Genomic DNA, 20,000 nt, shown 5'->3' on the forward strand with positions numbered 1-20,000 from the left:
CTGGGAGCGCGCTCGGAGGCGAGTGGAACTGGATCGGGTTTGCTGCCAGCGGCGTGAGCTTCGGCCGCCATTTTACAACAGCTCCACTCGCGCCGGACCCAGGGAGCAGCGAGCACGCGTTGCCCGCAACCGGATCTCCTCGGACAGGATTCCTCCACCGCAGCCCGACGGGGAGGTAACGACCGCCGGGACCCGGGTCTGGGAGGGGAGCTCCGTGACATTGTGGAGTGAGCTGTGGGAGGGCGGTGCGGGGAGAAACCGGCTTTTCTGGAAAATGGATTCCAAGGAAGAGGGGAGCACGTTGACTGGGTCTGCTTGGGAGTAGGCCGCGGCCCGCGCCGCCACTTCCTTCTCCCTTCCATGTGCTGCTGCCATTCGGGCTTTGTCTGCGGCGCTCCAGGGAGGAGGCGCCCCCGTGGCCCGCGCGGACCACGAGCGGCGGCGGAGTTGGTGCTGTCGTGGCCGTCGCCGCGGCGCGGGAGTGGGCGGAGAGGAGCCGGTCCTGTCCCGCAGCCGCGCGGCGGGGTTGGGTGGTGCTCGGGGTCCGGCGAGCGTTGGGCAGTTCGCGGAACGCCCTCGCGCCGCCGGCTTGTCGGCCCCGGCCCGGGGGACCTGGCGCCGCCGCGGCCTCGGTGTTGAGGGGCGAGGTTGTGCTGCTGCTGCTGCTGCTGCTGCTTGCTGGGGGCTCCGGCCGCGGCTTGGGGTTGCTGTTGGGAGCCGGTGACGGTGGTCTTGGCCTGGGACTCGGTGGGTTTTCGTGGAAGGAAGTTGTAGGACATTGGAAGGCGCAGAGCACGTGTTTCTGCTGGGCTCCCGGGGGCCGCAGCGGTGAGGCTGCCGCTCTGGATGCGGAGTCGGGGGCGGGCTTTGGGGTGTGCGGGTGAAGGGTGGAGAAATTGGGTGGTGGGAAGGTAGCTTGTGTAAGCGCTTTGTTCTTCGCAGGCTGTTGTTACCGATCTTTAAGCGGCAGGCGGGAAAAGCGCGCACTTCGGGGGTTTACCTTTGAGAGGGAAAAGCCCAGCTTTGCTTGCTCCACACACACCTCGTTCGCCGTACGGGCACAGCTGCATGTGGCACGCTGGCTCGTCCTCGTGCTGGTTGGGCTCCATTTGTAATGTGGTTTTTCCTAGGGAGTGTTAGCAGGTGAGTCAGGGGTGGTGCTAAGGAAAAACGTAGTGGATCCGTCCTTCTGTGCCCCGCGCTCCGAATGTGGCTTGTCAGGCGACAGTGACTTTCAAGTAAGGCCTCTTTAAAGGGAGGTGCAGGCTGGCTGGTGTAGAAATTGGTAGAGAATGTAAAGATTGGGGCTCTCATATTGTCCTCTACCCTTTCTGAAGATCCTAGTTTAATTTTGCCTATTGCGTTTGAACAGATCTCTGGAAACATGGCTACAGAACATGTTAATGGAAATGGTACTGAAGAGCCCATGGATACTACTTCTGCAGTTATCCATTCAGAAAATTTTCAGACATTGCTTGATGCTGGTTTACCACAGAAAGTTGCTGAAAAACTAGATGAAATTTACGTTGCAGGTAAGAACTAACACTTGCAAAATTATATCATGAAATTTTTCTATTGGATTTCTGGCTTTGAGCTAAAATAGCAACTTTTTGTGGTTTCCAATAAGTGTGGGACCTGGAGTTTTGCCTTGTTGTGCTAGTTGTGAACTAGAGGTTAAGGTGTATAGAGGGAGGGAAGAGAAAGGGTTAGGAGGTAAAGGCTGGCTGGCCAGATGGATAAGTATACGATGGTAGCAACAGCTGCTAAATATTGGAAGCAGGCCATGTGACTTTTTGGGGGTATTTTTATAGTAGGATTCTTGTTAAATAACTTGGTAACTGTAGACTTGTAGTCTGTCTCCGTGTGGCTCTTGCTTTTTCTAGTGGTATTTGAAATTGAGTAGAGGTTCATTTGTCATGCTCGGTACTTCGTTGGTTGGTTTTAGAATTTGTGAGCCTATATATTTGCTGTAGAAATAGGGTTCAGAATTGTCTGATTTAGACACAGAACAAGATAAAAAAAAAGTGGTTGAGAGGCCTTATTTAGTTCATAATGCCGTTCAGAATGGCTAAGGTATGTGTGTTTTTCATCATATAGATGATAAGGGGGCATGGAAGAATTCTTAGTTGGCACCTATATTGGCAAACATGGTCTTTTTAAAAAAAAAAAAACCTTCTAAAAATATTAAAAGTTGACAATTAATTAAGTTTTTTCTTCTCCAGGGCTGGTTGCACATAGCGATTTAGATGAAAGAGCTATCGAAGCTTTAAAAGAATTCAATGAAGACGGCGCATTGGCAGTTCTTCAGCAGTTTAAAGACAGTGATCTCTCTCATGTTCAGGTAACGTTAATCTAGTGTCAGTGTAAAAACAATAAAAAACCTGAGTGGTTTTGATAGTTCAAGTTTTATTTATTTAGGTACGTTTAAGATAACTATTGTTAAATATGATTGGAAAATTCGTTTGCAGAACAAAAGTGCCTTTTTATGTGGAGTCATGAAGACTTATAGGCAGAGAGAAAAACAGGGGACCAAAGTAGCAGATTCTAGCAAAGGACCAGATGAGGCAAAAATTAAGGTATGTCTTTAAAAACTTTCTTTTTTACTCCTTTCAGTTTTAAAGTTTGTTTTTTTTTTTTTCTATTTTCTAGCTTTGGTAAATATTCCTTGGGTGTGAAATGGGTGTGTGTGTTTTGTTTTTCGTGTTTTTTTGTCTGTTTTTTGTGGGGTTTTTTGATGTTGCGAGTTAATGACCATGAGATAATTTGTTAATCTTTTGTAATTACTGTTTTCCTGCCTTTAACAGTTTGTTGCTAAAGCAGTTCTGAAGTTTTTCTTCTTAGCCAGCTACTGTTTCTTAAATCTGTGTTATTGGTATTCTAAATAAAAGATTTAAAGAAATACAGCCACCATATTTTTTTAGAAACCTGCAAGTCCAGATTAACTGACAGTGGAACCAAAATGGGAGGGGATCTGCTCACTCCATACTGGTGGAGTGTGTGCATTTAGCAGCTGACTGCTTTTCTTAGGATTCTCAAGCCCCCAAATTAAATGGGTTTAGTATTTTAACACTGCCTTCTTTTCCTTCCATTAGTATAGGTTTTTAAGGCCAATTTGTTCATTTCTGGAAGCAGCTTTTAAGGATAAAATGGATTACTGTGGAAATGTAAATGAGGAAACTGAGGCTGAGGGTAGGTTTCCTTTGCGCTCCCCCCACCCCCAAAGTCAGAAGAGTAAACGGCCTCAAAGTCAACTAGGTTTTGATCTTGGTGTTTTTTAGTTGTGTTGAGTTTTTAGTTCATAGAAAATACGACGGTGATCATACTAGTTTTAATCTGGTACTCTTAATACAGTGTGCCGCTGCTCTTGAACCAAGGGTTATGGTTTAAGAAAATAAGTTACTAGGAACAATAGAGGTGTCAGGTGTGTTTTAATGCTGTGGGAAGAGAGAAGCTTGGAATATGGAGTTAGATGTTAAGGCTATCTATAAGTTTGAGCCTTTTGCAGTTGTAGCTGTGGGTGAATTGTGTTTGAGCTATAAGTTTAGTTTTTCCAAAGAAATGGAATACAGTTGTTACTCATTGTAATTAATCAGTTGCAATTAAGTCTATGCTGAGACAGTTATTAAAATTTTATGAAAAATTGAAAATTTCGTTTGTGAGATTCAGTTCTGTCTTTGGAAGGGAGTGGCTTAAAGCTTTAGTGTGACTTAAATTGTGGCAAGAAGGCAGACTTTTTTTCTTTTAACATCTTTATTGTAGTTTCTGCTGTATAACAAAATGAATCAGCTATATGCAAACGTATATCCCCTTCCTCTTGCATCTCCCTCCCACCCTCCTAATCCCACCCCTCTAGGTGGTCGCAAAGCACCCAGCTGATCTCCCTGTGCTATGTGGCTGCTTCCCACTAGCTATCTGTTTTACATTTGGTAGTGTATATATGTCCATGCCACTCTCACTTTGTCCCAGCTTACCCTTTCCCCTCCCCGCGTCCTCAAGTCCATTTTCTCTACGTCGAAGGCAGACATTTTTATAGGATATTTTTCAGAGGGAATAAGTTTTTCCTTTTTGTTTTTAGCGAGTGACATAAGAGGTATTATTTGGGTCACTTAAAGATTACAGTGAAAGAAGCGCAGGGATTACATATGGGAAAAAGGAAAGAAGAGCCATTTAATGGTTTAGTTTATGTGATAGTAATAGATTTGAGTTTATTTTTGTTACTAACCCAATGTTGCACTGTTAAGCACATATATTTGGAGATAATAGAAAAAGACTACTTAAAACATGTAGCACTTTCTGGGCTTTTTTGTTAAGACAATTTAGGAATAAAGGAGTTGTTATCAGTTACAGTATGTTTTCCTAATATATTTTATGTTCTTTGGGTAGAAAATATTTAAAATCTATCTAGGCGTTTTCATTTTCAAAGACTAAAGTGACCCCCAACTCACTTAACAGCATTTTGATAAGTTTTGTCCTGTGCCTAGTGGTTCTTTTTATTTCAGAATTTATCATCTAATTATTGGGTTGCTTTTATTATTCAGAAAACCAGTTTTGTGCTTTGTGGGTGAGATGGTGGAAAAGGAATAATTCTTGTTTTTTCCTTAGGCTAACTTCTTTCTAGTCTTTTTGCTTATAATAAAAGATGAGGAGAAATTTTTAATGCTCTGAGTAAATATGAGTTGTGTAAATTTTAACAGTTCACTTTTAGGGAGGTAATATATAGAGGTTATGTCACATTGTTGCAGCTTCATAAAGTTTTCAAAATCATTTTGGATCTCATTTTTTCTGAGTGATCCATGCTGTCCTGTGAAGCATGGTACTTGAATGTCAGATGAATAAGAGGTCATTTTTCCTGCAACTCCTAAGTTTCTGGACTTAATTGGAGAAGTGTAATTTCTATAAAGGTTGGTGAAACTCCCAGAATGGCGGTAGGTACCTAGAAGTGTGGGTTACAGGGAAATTTATTGGGTAAGAAAGCTAGATTTGGGAGAGAGAAGTTATCCATCTCCTTCTTCAGGAGAGAATTATTTTCAGCCTAATTAGGTGCAGTCCTTTTTTAGAAGGGCCGAGTAGGTACACGTTGCCTTGAAAGTTGTTGACGGATCAATATTTAGTGTTGTTCACTAAGCACTACTCAGTAATTAATTGGAGACCAGAAAATAATTTGACCAGGATCCTGAAATTTTCATTATAAATTAGGGCATATTATAAATTACAAGCATACATTAAAAGGGGAATTCTGAAACACAACAGAAATCTGTAAGTAGGGAATGTTGCAAAGATACATGGAAAGATTTGAACGAGATTGATTTTAAACTGCTCAATGTATGGGTGTGGTCTCATGAATGAAATGTATTGATGACATTTGAACTTTTTAAGGCGCTCTTGGAAAGAACAGGATACACACTCGATGTGACCACTGGACAGAGGAAGTATGGGGGACCGCCTCCAGATTCCGTTTATTCAGGTCAGCAGCCTTCTGTTGGCACTGAGGTAAAGAGACTAAAAACTTGTACCCTTTGTAGTAAATGTACAGGTGTCTGGTTCCCTAAAGAAACTCTCCATGGTTTTTACTTCATATTTAATTTACAGATATTTGTAGGGAAGATCCCAAGAGATCTGTTTGAGGATGAACTTGTTCCATTGTTTGAAAAAGCTGGACCTATATGGGATCTTCGTCTAATGATGGATCCACTAACTGGTCTCAATAGAGGTTATGCGTTTGTCACTTTTTGTACAAAAGAAGCAGCTCAGGAGGCTGTTAAACTGGTGAGTTTTTTTTTTCTTTTCAGTTTTCACATTCTCTGTTTTCATTTAAAGCCAGGAATTTTCTTAATTGTGTTAACCAAAGGTTTTTGAAGTGCTGATTAGGCACTCCCATTTTCTATGTACGCATTGTAGCAGTATTTTTTGCATGTATAGTTGAACTGACTCAGGATGTGTAAGGTAATGTGGAGTTGAAGTTACTGGTGCTTTGAATTTGGCTTAGTGATTTTTTTTTTTAAGGAGTGTTAAAAGGTTTAAGAAAGTAAGTGTAGTAGATAGGGCTCTTAAAGGACCATATCTGGCTGTCCCTTTTTCGAAAATGTTTCACAAAGACATTGTGATGATAACTTTCTAGTTAATGAAATAAAGGATTTTATGTTGAATGGCAGTGTCTGATTTAAAAGTACTAGATGTCGGATGAGGACCTAGTTATTTTCCCAATTTAAAGAATTTTAATGTTTCAAACTATGGCTTATATAATTCTCCTTCAAATTAGTTTTATTAAATTCTGTGACAAGTAGTTTCTGTGTTTTGTAGTTGAAGATGGAAGTTAATTTCAATCCAAGAAATATATCAAAAAGTACAGCTGGGGAGGAACTTTTGTAAATGGTTCACTATAGCAGATGATGTTTGTTAGTTTTGCGTTATCTGACTTACACGTTTTATGGGTACTTCTAAGCAAACTTGAACTCCTTAGAGTCATTTCATCCTGAATTTTATTTTTCCTTCCCTCACCATCATATATATTACGTTTTTTTGTTTTTTTTTTTCTGCGGTACGCACGCCTCACTGTTGTGGCCTCTCCTGTTGCGGAGCACAGGCTCTGGACGCGCAGGCTCAGTGGCCATGGCTCACGGGCCCAGCCGCTCCGTGGCATGTGGGATCTTCCCGGACCGGGGCACGAACCCATGTCCCCTGCATCGGCAGGCGGACTCTCAACCACTGCACCACCAGGGAAGCCCATATATATCACATTTTAAGGCAAACCTTAAGGAGAAAAAGAAAACAAATATACTTACTTGGTTTTGCTTTTTGTATTGCTTGGATCTCTCCATTGGTGTGTGTAATTGAACATTGTAAAGGTTAAAATTAGAAAAGTATGCTACTTGGGAAGAATAAAGAATTCAGGAGTTTAGATATTTCTTTTTAAATCATAGCTGATTTTCTTTTCTTTCAAAGAGTGCTTTCTATTTCAGAAGGGAGAGTATGTATAGTTCTAGGGGTCCATTCAATGGTAACCTTTGAACTGTCACGTTTTTAGTTTAAACAGTTCAGGTAAAACTGAGGACTCTTTAGAGTTCTGGAAAGATACTTTAGGAGTCATCCAGTTGAATCTATAAAAGAATAGAACATTTTGCTAGGTAGTAATAAAGTAGCAGTAAGTTTTAGTGTGGAAATACATAATGATTGAGAAGGCAATGAGACTATCTTACTGCAAAAAGCTAGTACAGAATTTAATGATGTCAGATCCAGTTTATTTACGAGGTATTACATAAACCTTTAGTTTTGCTTAATAGATGTGATTATTTAGTGTTACAAGTAATGATTTGTGTATTAATATTTTTTAAAGGAATCATTAAACAAACATTTGTAGACTACTTAATTTTTGTTGCCAAAATACACTAATTATGGTAGGTCGTCACTAGAATTTATTTCTAGATGATGTTCAGAATCTTTATAGTAAAGAAACATCATTAGAAGAAGATGTTATATAATCCAGTCCTAACATCACTATTTTGAGTGCCAACAAGTACACATGGAATATGTCTCAGTTTGGGCAATTGCCTTGGCTTAACAGATCATGTAGTCCAAAGGTGCATTGCTGTAGGCTTAGAGTAGTCTTAGTAATGTAGTTAAGTTTTTCAACTGTAACACAGAAATTTCCAGGTAGCCAAACAGCCATTTTGATTGGTCTGTGAGCTAGCTCTTGTCCTAAATCTTTTAACATTTTTTTCTGGGTTTGTGATTTGAGTCCTTATCTGGGGGCATAATTATTTTTTACTGTCTGATGAATAGGAGGCTCTGTGCTTTATTGTCTTTTTAAGGGTATTCTTAGCACTGGGATGAATTGGGCGTATTGTCATTGCTTTTTTAAAAAGGATGCTTTACCATAGTAGGACTATGGTGATAATAGAATTGGGAGATTTGCCTTAATGCAACAGTAGAAGAAAGGACTAGGGTTTTGAGGAAATGAAACATTCTAGAGAAATAAAAAACTGAAGTTGATTCGGATGTTTTTTGCTACCTTGTGATTCCTGGAAGTGAGTACCCCTCCTAAATGTATTTTTTAAGGAAGCATATTTGGAAAACTATTTCTACTCGTATCATGTCACGAGTCTACTTGAATTACAGCTTTATCCAAGGTGAATTTTTATATAAGGTAGTTGAACTGTTGTAGTCGCACATAATCAGATGTTGAGAAAATGCCTTTTTTACATTATTTATAGATGAGGCAAGATTGAAGCACGATCTTTTTGCTTTCCTGTACTTTGTGTCTTGAGAAATACCTTCGATTGAGTTGAGATAGTTTATATATTCAGCCTTATTTTTTGATGTTATGCAACAACGACCCCCCCCAATAAAGACTAGATTTTAAGTTTGCATCTGAATTACTTGTCAAATGGGTTGATGTTAACAGCTGAAGAAGAGGCATGAAGTTAGAAGCAACTGCAAACTTCTTAATGACCCTATTTTCAGCTAACATCTGCCTTGTATTTGGGGGAATAAGAAAATTCATCCCTAAACGATGACAATGTAGCTAAGGAAGCAAGATTTAAATTTGTGAAAAGGTGAATAATAGCTACCACTTGTGCTTGTTGAGGCACAGGAGCTGTGCTAGGTGCTACATTATTACCTTTAAAGATCACTTCAACCCATTCTTCAAGGTAAGTGAAATATCTTCCTTTTGCAGTAGAATAAATAGTCTGGGTGGCTTGCCCAGAGCCGTACTGGTTTAGTTTGATACCAGGTTTGTTTAGCATGTGCTTATCGTTAATTAGACATAACAATTTAAGCCAGCAGTGTAAGTTACGTTGCCAGGTAGCCTGATTCTTCAAATTACCTAGTGGTTTAGGTAGTGTTAAAAGGAATTCAGAGTGTAAGTTGTCTCTACTGCCAAATTTATTTTTGGCATCTAACCAGTTTGTACCATCTTCCTGCTACCATCCTAGCCTAAGGTACCATTTGAAGAATCCTTCTAGCTAGTCTCACTGCTTTCCATTGCTCCTTTACAGTCTTACCTTTTAGCTGTGTAGATTAGATCGCAACAGTCCCATGCTGAAAACTCTAATAATGGCTTCCAAACAAGGTTCTATCTGATCAGGTTTTTGCTTACCTCTCTCTTCCCATTCTTCTTTATTACCCTTCCATCCACACTTTGCCTTTTTTGTCCTCCACAAAAGCTATGAGCATTTTCATCTCAAGGCTGCCTTCTGTTCTTTCTCCCACTTCTCCCTGTTAGCACAGCTGCTGTCTTATCAATCAGGTTTTCTTAGAAGGCCTTTCTAAGAAAGGCTTACCACCCAGTTGCCCCATGACAGTATACTGAACATGATAAAAAAAGGAATGCTTAGATGTACTTAAAATTATTTAACTTTGAAAGATTATTTGCTTCTCTCTTCCCATCAGAAAATTTGCTCTTTTTTCCTGTATCCCCAGCATTTAGAACAGTGCCATTATAGAGTAGGTACTAGGTAAATAACCTCACTGGCTGACCAGGCAAGTGTGTATATGTATTTGTGTGGTGTGCTGCTGGAATTGGATCCCAGGGCCACTGGCTCTGCAGTGTCCATTATGGTTTCTATACAGTGGAAGTGTCCTACTGAAAATACCTTTGTTACAAAGACTGGAATACTGACCTCTATTTGCACATTAAGGGTTATGACTTTAATAGCCACTGATAGTTTATCACCACAGTGGTTGTATACACCAGTGTACAACCATTTTGATGAATGCAGCTGGCAAGACAGGTAGACAGAATATTTTAGTAGCAATTAGCAAGTGTTTAACATGAAAACTTTTACTATGGCCATACAAGGTGGTTTGATCCAGTTCTTGACTTTGGTGTTTCTAGGACTTGAGAGGCTAACTACAATTAAAGTGGAAGCAGGCGGTTCACAGGGTAAAGGAGGGATGAAGGGATCGATTGCTTTCCGTTGAGGTTGTCAGAGAACGCTTTGTGATAAAAAGGTGTGAGCAGGTCAGTGAAGGAAATAGATGAATAGTTGAAGCACTGTTTTGTGGGAAGGGAGATAAAACTTGTGTAAAGTCAGTGCTAGAAGGCAGTAGGCATGACTGCTGGGCTGAGTTGCATGGTGCTATTAAAGTTTTGAGCCTTTGTATGGGTTGCATGATGTAAATAACGGTATAGGTTCTATTTTTTTTTTTAATCAGTGATATGAATGAGGGCATAGTTGGACTGCTTGGAACGTTTGGTGACTGGAATCTATATGTAGTGGTTAATGCCATGGATGGCAAAATAAGGATCTGAAAAGATTTTGATAGCCTGGGACAGTAGTTTACACCAGCAGGATGGAATTGAGTGGGACTGAGAGTCAAGTCCTATACATGACTAATCCACAAGTAAGCTGTAGTGTGTTGGTGGTGTGGTGTGATTGCCAAATAAGCCAAGATAATCATGGACTACATGTTGCAGAGGCCTGGTGTTTAGAAGTGTAAGAATAGTCTCCAGCTTACTCTAGACTCCTCAGTCTGCCTCTATAGGATTGTGTTATGGATGTCACTGTTTGATGACACTCTAGGAGGTAGTTCCCAATTTCAGAGAAGTAATGATTAGCCAAGCATAATGGGGGATTGAGTCCTAAGCATTGTGTGCAGGTATATGAAGTGCTGTCATTTGGAGGAGGAAATAGATTTATTGTAGAATTTTTAGGGAAGTAGGTTTGGCTCAAGGTAAAGAAGACTTAAATGGACGGGCTTGGGAGGTAGCGGCTTTGCTGCTGTAAGGGTTAGGACTGAGCAGCCACTTCTGGATCAGTTTTCTAAATCCGAGATTGCTGAATTTCTGGGGATTTGGTAACTGATTGGCTATAAGGGAAGGAAAGAGTGGATTGATATTTTGAACGTAGATGATGGGAATGTTCCAGTCTGTACAACTCATTTTGGTGTTCCGAAATACTGAAACTGCATTGGTTAATGTTCAAAGTTCATCTTTATTTTATTTGGTTACCTCGCTGCTACTGGATCTGAAAGCTAGATTTCTAAAATTTGTTAACTTCAGTGCCTACTTTTCTAGAGTTTGGAAAAGATTACGTTTTCTTTTTTATTTTGATACTATCATATCGTCCTGATTACTAACCCTTGAGAGTAAGGGTTTATCAGCATTAAATTAGAATCTCTATTAAGGATCACAACAGTTGTTTTGGTAATGTTTTTCTACCATCCAAGTCACTGTTAACTCACCTGCTAACACCTGCAAGGATGCAAAGTTTATTTTCGAATTTAAGGTGATAGATTGGTCTTAAAAATGCTAGAGTGAGAAAAGTTAAACAACTCAGATATACTTATAAAAGTGCATGCTTAATTTGTAGATGGGGCATTTCTTTAAGGAATGTTTATTTCTAGGCACGTTTGCTTTATTTGGACAGTATGCTATGTGCAGAGGGTCACCTTTGCTCCTTTAATGACTTCTTTTCATTGGAGAGCCAATTTACTCTATGGGTCAGCTATAATTGTTCCAATTTTTTTAATTAAAAAAATGTGGATGAAAAGTTAGTTTTCTTTATAAATCCTACTAAATATTCATGTCTTCATATTGTTCAGAGACTACAGTCATTTAAATACCTTCTACCTACCCCGCCTTGATTAACCATAGTGAGGATAGGTTATAGAAAGGAAGAAACTTTTCTTTTGTAGGTAATAATAGAAACAGTCATTACTATTTTGAGGCAGCATTGTTAAGTAAATAGTCTCTGCTCTTAGAATATTTGGAAAGAAATACAATAAAGGGAAAATGATACCAAATTGTCATCTTCAAAATAACTCCTCTTTCTCCCTTTTTAAAACTTTGTATTTCCTTCCATTCTTTTTCTGATTTTAATTGTTTTTGTCAATTTCTGGAGTTACAGACTAAATGACCAGATTGAAAGCCATTGATTTGTCACTAAGGCTGGCTACTTGATCCTTAGATATAAAAATCTAGGGAATGTACATGTCGTAAAGCAGTTTATTGTGTTCTAAAGTTAACTTGTTTGTGTAATAGGGTATTGTAGTCTACTTGTCCATAATCCCATGCAATGGTGGATTCAGCCATAGGTCTCATATCTGCCCGTAACCGCATATTTTTATTTTTAAGAGGTGTTTGGTCTAAATAGAATATAAATGGTATGAGAAAATGAAGTCCAGGGCAGGATTTGTTAACCTCAGCACTATTAATGTTTTAGACTACATAACTTTTTATTATGCTGGACTATTTTGTGAATTGTAGGATGTTTAATAACATCTCTGGCCTCTACCTACCCACTAAATACCAACAGCAAACCCCACCTCTAGTTGACCAAAATGTGTGTGTGTCGGAGGGCAGCAAATCACTCCTGTTGAGAACTGCTGATCTGTGTTAACATAGAAGGGTGTTTTTGTTGGCCTTTATAGGATTTAGGGATTGCAGAATATTTGGTTGAGCTCAAATCTACAGGTATGCAGAGGAGTTTAGATGGTGAAGTTTCAGGGAAAGCGTTATAGTCAGAGGTTGAGCAGTATGAAAACTGTTTGAGAACTGATGTAAATAGCCGAGATTATAGTATTGTGGAGAAAAGGGAGAAGTGGTAGGGATTTTAGGACGGACTTAATGACATCCAAGGGTTTGAACTTTGTTTTGCTGATGCGGAGTCCATTGTGGGATTCTTTTTCAATAGGCAAAGTTGTGATTTAAAAAAAAATGTCACCAGCATAAGTGTAAAGCATAGAGAGAATCCTGAGGTCATGATGACCAGAGACTCGGATAAGCGTGAACGGAGTCAGTGGGGTAAAAAGTACAAAACTGTTCTGAACTGAAGGAAGGATGTTTGAACTTCATGTTTAATTTTGAATATCTGGAGATGGAGAAAAAGGGAGAGGGAGGAATCAGTTTTCTGACTTGTCTGTATTTTCTTCACTTATACCTGATATACCTGTTACGCAAGAATGGGAATAACAGGGATAGGAACTTTTTGGGTTTTGCCTCTGCGGTATTCCGTTTTATGGAATATGGTTACTTGAAGATTGTTTACTTTTTACTGTAGTTTTATAGTAGTTTACCATAATCTACTTGTCTTTCTCCAACTTCATTGTAGGCTTGGTGAAAATAAAATGGGGGAGAAAGTTGGATCTGATTCAGAATAACAAGGTTCTCCTTTTAGATTTAAGTATTTGAAGCCAAAAATCCCTTATTGTAACTTTTTACAAGTGATTAGGGGAGATGGAAAAATAAGATTTAAGCGCTGATTAATAGAAAGGCAGAAAGCTTGCTGGCACTGGAATCTGTTTCCCTTGCATGAGAATAACTAGTTGGAAGGATGAATTTAAGTAGAAAATAAGGTATTGTGGAATCAGTAATGTGGAATTTAAGCTGCTTACAGACTAGATTCTTACCAAATTTGCTAAATTTCAAGGACTTGACAATTTTTTGCTTTAATTCATAAACTTGGTTAGTGTGTTTTGTCAGTACAATCTTCCTGTCTCAGATTATAATTTTTTAAAGGATAAAAATACTTGATAAACCTAAGTGTTGAAGTTTTAATTTGTTAAAAGATTTTGCTTTTGTGTATGGGATTTGCATATCTTTCTATAATGAGCACCTATAGTAGGATATTTTAAGTATTTTTAAAACATGCACTTTTCCGCCTTTCAGTATAATAATCATGAGATTCGTTCTGGAAAACACATTGGTGTCTGCATCTCCGTTGCCAACAACAGGCTTTTTGTGGGCTCTATTCCTAAGAGTAAAACCAAGGAACAGATTCTTGAAGAATTTAGCAAAGTAACAGGTAAGTTGGGTTTACTTGGAAGGAGGTTCAACTTCTAATACTTACGGTAATTGCATGCTTTTGTGTGCCAAGCACTGCTTTAAGCACTGCATTTATTGACTCGTATTCTCACTATAGCCATATAAGATGAGTAACTCCATTTTTCAGATAAAGAAATAGAAGGTTTTGGGAAATAACTTGCTGAATGTTATGTAGTTAATAAGTAATACGGCTGGGATTTGAACTCAGTCTGCAGAATCATTGTTGTGCTTCCCTTGTTTCGGAAAATTGTATTTCTTTGTGTGTTTTCATTATGCATTTTGAGGTGCTAGTTGACATTCTTAGTAAAAATGTTTGATAAGTAATAACCTGATTTTCCAAATTACCGGAATGGTAAGCACTCTTGCTATAAACAGAGATTATACTTTGTCAGTATGGTGTAATTTCTTTGAATTGTAAAGCATTTTTTATGTTTCCAAGTGACAGGCTTTTGTCATTTGGAAACTAGAAAAAATAGTTTTGTCTGCCTAGAATATTTAGCAAATTATCAGCCTGTTACCAATTTCCAGGAACATTTGAAATTCTTATGCAATACTAAGATAGTCTATTTCATTTGAAGTAAAACCATGTCTGAGGCCAGAAAAGTGCCATTAAAAAATTAGTTTTTACTTGCATGGGGTGAAAAATTTCTAACCATGTCTGATTTATACTTCTGGTTTTCCTAAAACAGCTTTGTAAAGATTTCATACCTCTCTGTCATCTAATTAATGGACACAGAGAAAAATTTCTAACCATGTCTGACTTATACTCCTGGTTTTCCTAAAACAGCTTTGTAAAGATTTCATACCTTTCTGTCATCTGATAAATGGAAGCAGAATAGTCCTCAGGTCTAAGTAAAAAGAATACATTTTCTTTTCTTGGGGATTTTTGCATTAGGAACACTTGGAAAGTGTGGGTTAGGTGAATTATCTGGACCAGTTTTTTGAGAGTCCCTGGTAAAGATAAGAGATTATTTTTCATTCTGATATTCAGGTATAATATTAGAAAAATAAATCTTTTGATCTGCTTATTTTTGCTTATTTTATCTAATTTCTCTGGAATTGTTGCTTACTTTCAGAGGGTCTTACAGACGTCATTTTATACCACCAACCAGACGACAAGAAAAAAAACAGAGGCTTTTGCTTTCTTGAATATGAAGATCACAAAACAGCTGCCCAGGCAAGACGTAGGTTAATGAGTGGTAAAGTCAAGGTCTGGGGAAATGTTGGAACTGTTGAATGGGCTGATCCTATAGAAGATCCCGATCCTGAAGTTATGGCAAAGGTAATGACAGTTGAGTTAAAAAATTTTTTGTGGTGTTGCTGGGAGCAGGGGTAGGCTTTAGAGAGCGGAGGGAACTTGTGTGCGCTTCCTTAAACCATATTTTTGAAAGTGAGAGAAGTGTTCTGTGTTAAAGGCCACACACCAGAAATGAATAACAAGTGCATGGAGGGTGAATATAGGAATTTATTCATGGACAGTCAGCTACAATTGTGTAGCCATCATACGCTTATGATAAAGTAGGTAGCCTACATGCAGTGGAGATGATTCACTTTCATTTTTGTGTGGATTCGAAGAGCAGTTTCTTTGAGTTTTTGAGAGTGGCGCCATTAAGATTACATGGTTTTTGTGTTAAAAGTCCTACTCCTAAAAATAGTGAACTGTACTGGCCTCAGCAGAGCTGCTGCAGTTAAAAGGTTTAGCTATTATTAGGTATCGTGCTTCAGCAGTCAGTTGAGACATCTATGAAAACAAACATCTCTTGAGTCAACACTTTACCAGTGCAGTTTGCAGTTAAGTTATTCTAACCTTTTAAAGAATCCTCCTTAATGACGATAGGCTAGGAAATACAACTAATTTACTAAAATCAAGAGAGGAGGGTGAAGTGTCAGAACAGTGAATATTAAAGGGTAAATGTTTCTGAGGACAGAAAATACTTAGGATTCATTCTTTTTTCCTTTGGCTTATTAAGCTCTCATTGGTTAGCCCTTTAGATTAAGAAATTCAGATGCTACTTCAGGTATTTTAGGAGGAAGTGATAGTGTTTCTTAGCCAAAAGGTTAAATTTGTAGTTGTACTTGAGGAGCTTTCAGGATTGAAGACTTTATCTTACCAGTGTTTTGAATATTGTTTCCTCTCTTCAGGATTTCAAAAGCAGGTCCCAGTTAGTTTTGACTCCCTGTGTTAAGTTCAACAGCTATTTCAGATGGCATGGTGTTCACATTATTAGGAAATAACCACGTCCATTTTAATTGTAAAATAATAACTAATGAAAAGTCCTGTGCGTAGCATGTTTTGTTTTTTGAGCAGCAAGTACAGCAGTTTCCCGTACGCACACCTGCCCACATAGCTGTGCAGCCACACACCTGCCCACATAGCTGTGCAGCCACACACCTGCCCCCATAGCTGTGCAGCCACACACCTGCCCACATAGCTGTGCAGCCACACACCTGCCCCCATAGCTGTGCAGCCACACACCTGCCCACATAGCTGTGCAGCCACACACCTGCCCCCATAGCTGTGCAGCCACACACCTGCCCACATAGCTGTGCAGCCACACACCTGCCCCCATAGCTGTGCAGCCACACACCTGCCCACATAGCTGTGCAGCCACACACCTGCCCCCATAGCTGTGCAGCCACACACCTGCCCACATAGCTGTGCAGCCACACACCTGCCCCCATAGCTGTGCAGCCACACACCTGCCCACATAGCTGTGCAGCCACACACCTGCCCCCATAGCTGTGCAGCCACACACCTGCCCACATAGCTGTGCAGCCACACACCTGCCCCCATAGCTGTGCAGCCACACACCTGCCCACATAGCTGTGCAGCCACACACCTGCCCCCATAGCTGTGCAGCCACACACCTGCCCACATAGCTGTGCAGCCACACACCTGCCCCCATAGCTGTGCAGCCACACACCTGCCCACATAGCTGTGCAGCCACACACCTGCCCCCATAGCTGTGCAGCCACACACCTGCCCACATAGCTGTGCAGCCACACACCTGCCCCCATAGCTGTGCAGCCACACACCTGCCCACATAGCTGTGCAGCCACACACCTGCCCCCATAGCTGTGCAGCCACACACCTGCCCACATAGCTGTGCAGCCACACACCTGCCCCCATAGCTGTGCAGCCACACACCTGCCCACATAGCTGTGCAGCCACACACCTGCCCCCATAGCTGTGCAGCCACACACCTGCCCACATAGCTGTGCAGCCACACACCTGCCCCCATAGCTGTGCAGCCACACACCTGCCCACATAGCTGTGCAGCCACACACCTGCCCCCATAGCTGTGCAGCCACACACCTGCCCACATAGCTGTGCAGCCACACACCTGCCCCCATAGCTGTGCAGCCACACACCTGCCCACATAGCTGTGCAGCCACACACCTGCCCCCATAGCTGTGCAGCCACACACCTGCCCACATAGCTGTGCAGCTGCACACCTGCCCACACAGCTGTGCAGCCTCCTGCACGATCAGTGTCCTCACCAAAGGGGTACATTTGTCATAATTAGTGAATCTAAATTGACACATTAGTATAACTCAGTGTTTACGTTAGGATTCCCTTTTGGTGTTCTGCATCCTATGGGTTTGACAAATGTATGTTGTATCCACCATTGTATCATACAGAATATTTTCATTGCCTTAAGAATCCTCTGTGATTGCCTTTTCATCCCTCGTCCCCTCATCCCTGGCACCCATTGCCCTTTTTACTGTCTCCATAGTTTTGTCTTTTCCCAAATGTCACATAGTTGGAATCATATAGTATGTAGCCATTTAAGACAGCTTCTTTTACATTTAAGGTTCCTCCATGTCTTTTCATGGCTTGATAGCTCATTTCTTGTTTAATGTTAAGTAATATTCCATTGTCTGGATTTATTATAGTTTATCCAGTCACCTACTGAAGGACAGCTTGGGTGCTTCCAAGTTTTGGCAATTATGAATTAAGGTGCTATAAGCATGCATATACAGGGTTTTGTGTGGACACGTTTTCACCTCTTTTGGGTAAATACCAAGGAGTGTGACTGGTGAATCATATGGTATGAAAGTATGTTTAGTTTTGTTAGAAGCTGCCAAATTATACCATTTTGCATTCTAATGCAGTGAATATGTTGTTCAATATTCTCAACAGCATTCGATGGTGTTAGTGTCTTAGATTTTGGCCGGTCACTGTAACAGGCTTGTAATGGTATCTCACTGTTTTAATTTGCAATTCCCTAATGACATGATAATTGAGCATCTCTTCCTATGCTTATTCACCATCTGTATATCTTTGGTGAGAATGTTCAGATTTTTTGCCCATTAGATCCAGCAGCATGCTCCATGGTATTTACCCAAATGAGTTGAAATTTTAGTCTATATTTTATATTTCTGGTACTCTTCTAATGGGTTGTGACTAAAGTTAAGTCTGCAGGGTTGGGATCTTGGAAACTGAATCCTTTGGAAATACATAGGAAGTTTCTGTTTCTTTCTTAAATTTCAGGTAAAAGTGCTGTTTGTACGCAACCTGGCCAATACTGTAACAGAAGAGATTTTAGAAAAGGCATTTAGTCAGTTTGGGAAACTGGAACGAGTGAAGAAATTAAAAGATTATGCTTTCATTCATTTTGATGAGCGAGATGGTGCTGTCAAGGTAAATAACTGGGGGAATTATCATAGGCATCTAACTTAGACTAATGATTTTTAGTCATCCTAAAATCAGAATGTTTTAGAAAATTGAAGGAAACTCAGAGGTCATGTAATTACTCAAGCTAACCTTTATTGGCCTTAGCGAATCGCATAACTTACTAAACTAAGTCAAAAAGATTAATAGTTGAAGAGCTGGATCTTTAAATGAAATCAAGAATCCTATTTTATCTCATCCTTCTAGTGTTAATAGTAAATGATTTTTTTAACTTTAAATGAATCGTAGTTGTGAAAGGTCTCTTGTATTGATCAGTACCTACTTTTTTAAGGCTATGGAAGAAATGAATGGCAAAGACTTGGAGGGAGAAAATATTGAAATTGTTTTTGCTAAGCCACCAGATCAGAAAAGGAAAGAAAGAAAAGCTCAGAGGCAAGCTGCAAAGAATCAAATGTAAGTGAAAGTTGTACAAATTTTAATATTGATTAACTGGTGAATAACAGGTGAACAAATCTGTAACATGCCTTTACCTTTTAAAGAGGACTTGAAGTTTAACTTTTGAAAGCTTTGAGTCAAAGAAAAATGCCGAGAATCTCCAAAAATGTTTATTGAGCTCTTGCTATTGACCATACTTGTGAAACTAATTGTAATTCTAAACAACTGGACCTTTGTATAATAAATGAAAAATCAATCTAGGTTATTTTCTACTGTATTTTACAGAATGTGCTCCTGAATACGTGTTTTAAATATTAGCTGCCCCAAAGTCTTGACAGTATGTTTGGTTAAAGGGTGGAGAGTTTTTTTTCTCTGAGGCAGGAAATATAAAATCTCCAATTATAATAGACTTTGCTTCCCTTGTGTCAGAAAAAAGACTTCTTTACCAATACATAGTGCCCATTACTGCTATCCCAAAGGCTTCATATACTATGCATGGGTTTTGAAAAATGAAATGAGTATAGTTAATGAAATAAGCAAATAACAGTATTGAGATACGAAAACGAGTGTGTAAATGCATTGTATAAATTGGATCTTTTAAGGCTATCTGCTCATTAAGACAGTGAAGGAAACTTAGCTGTGTAAGAATGAAGTTTGCAATTTAAAAAAAAATTGGTAATTGATTTCTAAGGAGGAAGAGAGGGGTAATTGCTGTTTGATGGCGAGAACAATAATCACTAAACTATATCTCAGGTTAGTTTTGTGTCTGTTGCCCTGTGTAGGGGAAGCTTCTACTATTTCATAATCAGGGAAGCATTCACGTTCCAGTTTCTGTAATTAGCTGTGCAGTTAGGCAAGTTGGCAAGTTCTGAGCCTCAGTTTCTTTAATTTTAAAAGGGAAACAGATAAAATTATGTACGATGTCTTGTACAATGATTATTATCCGAGTAATCTATCTGTACTTGTTCTAGGACTAAAGAAACATGTTTTTTTTTTTGTGCTACGTGGGCATCTCACTGCTGTGGCCTCTCCCATTGCGGAGCGCAGGCTCAGCGGCCATGGCTCACGGGCCCAGCTGCTCTGCGGCATGTGGGGTCTTCCCGGACCGGGGCACGAACCCGTGTCCCCTGCATCGGCAGGCGGACTCTCAACCACTGCGCCACC

General features: G+C 39.9%; 1 protein-coding gene across 4 annotated transcripts in view; it reads left to right on the plus strand.

Moving 5' to 3' along the window:
• Positions 1–10: 10 nt before the first annotated feature.
• SYNCRIP (synaptotagmin binding cytoplasmic RNA interacting protein) overlaps positions 11–20,000 on the plus strand; it is a 28,995-nt gene continuing 9,005 nt past the window's right edge. For 3 of the 4 annotated variants that reach the window (XM_024733704.1, XM_024733705.1, XM_024733703.1), the window contains exons 1-10: positions 11–175; positions 1,373–1,532; positions 2,223–2,341; positions 2,469–2,576; positions 5,377–5,490; positions 5,590–5,766; positions 13,610–13,745; positions 14,842–15,047; positions 18,261–18,410; positions 18,733–18,854. In XM_024733704.1, the coding sequence (XP_024589472.1) occupies positions 1,385–1,532; positions 2,223–2,341; positions 2,469–2,576; positions 5,377–5,490; positions 5,590–5,766; positions 13,610–13,745; positions 14,842–15,047; positions 18,261–18,410; positions 18,733–18,854 (1,280 nt within the window). In that variant the 5' untranslated portion in view covers positions 11–175; positions 1,373–1,384. The remainder of the gene's footprint in view (positions 176–1,372; positions 1,533–2,222; positions 2,342–2,468; positions 2,577–5,376; positions 5,491–5,589; positions 5,767–13,609; positions 13,746–14,841; positions 15,048–18,260; positions 18,411–18,732; positions 18,855–20,000) is intronic. The other variant, XM_024733706.1, reaches the window with a different exon arrangement.

This window comes from Neophocaena asiaeorientalis, unplaced genomic scaffold, assembly GCF_003031525.2.
Source record: "Neophocaena asiaeorientalis asiaeorientalis breed wild unplaced genomic scaffold, Neophocaena_asiaeorientalis_V1.1 scaffold248, whole genome shotgun sequence".
NCBI classification, from domain to species: domain Eukaryota; kingdom Metazoa; phylum Chordata; class Mammalia; order Artiodactyla; family Phocoenidae; genus Neophocaena; species Neophocaena asiaeorientalis.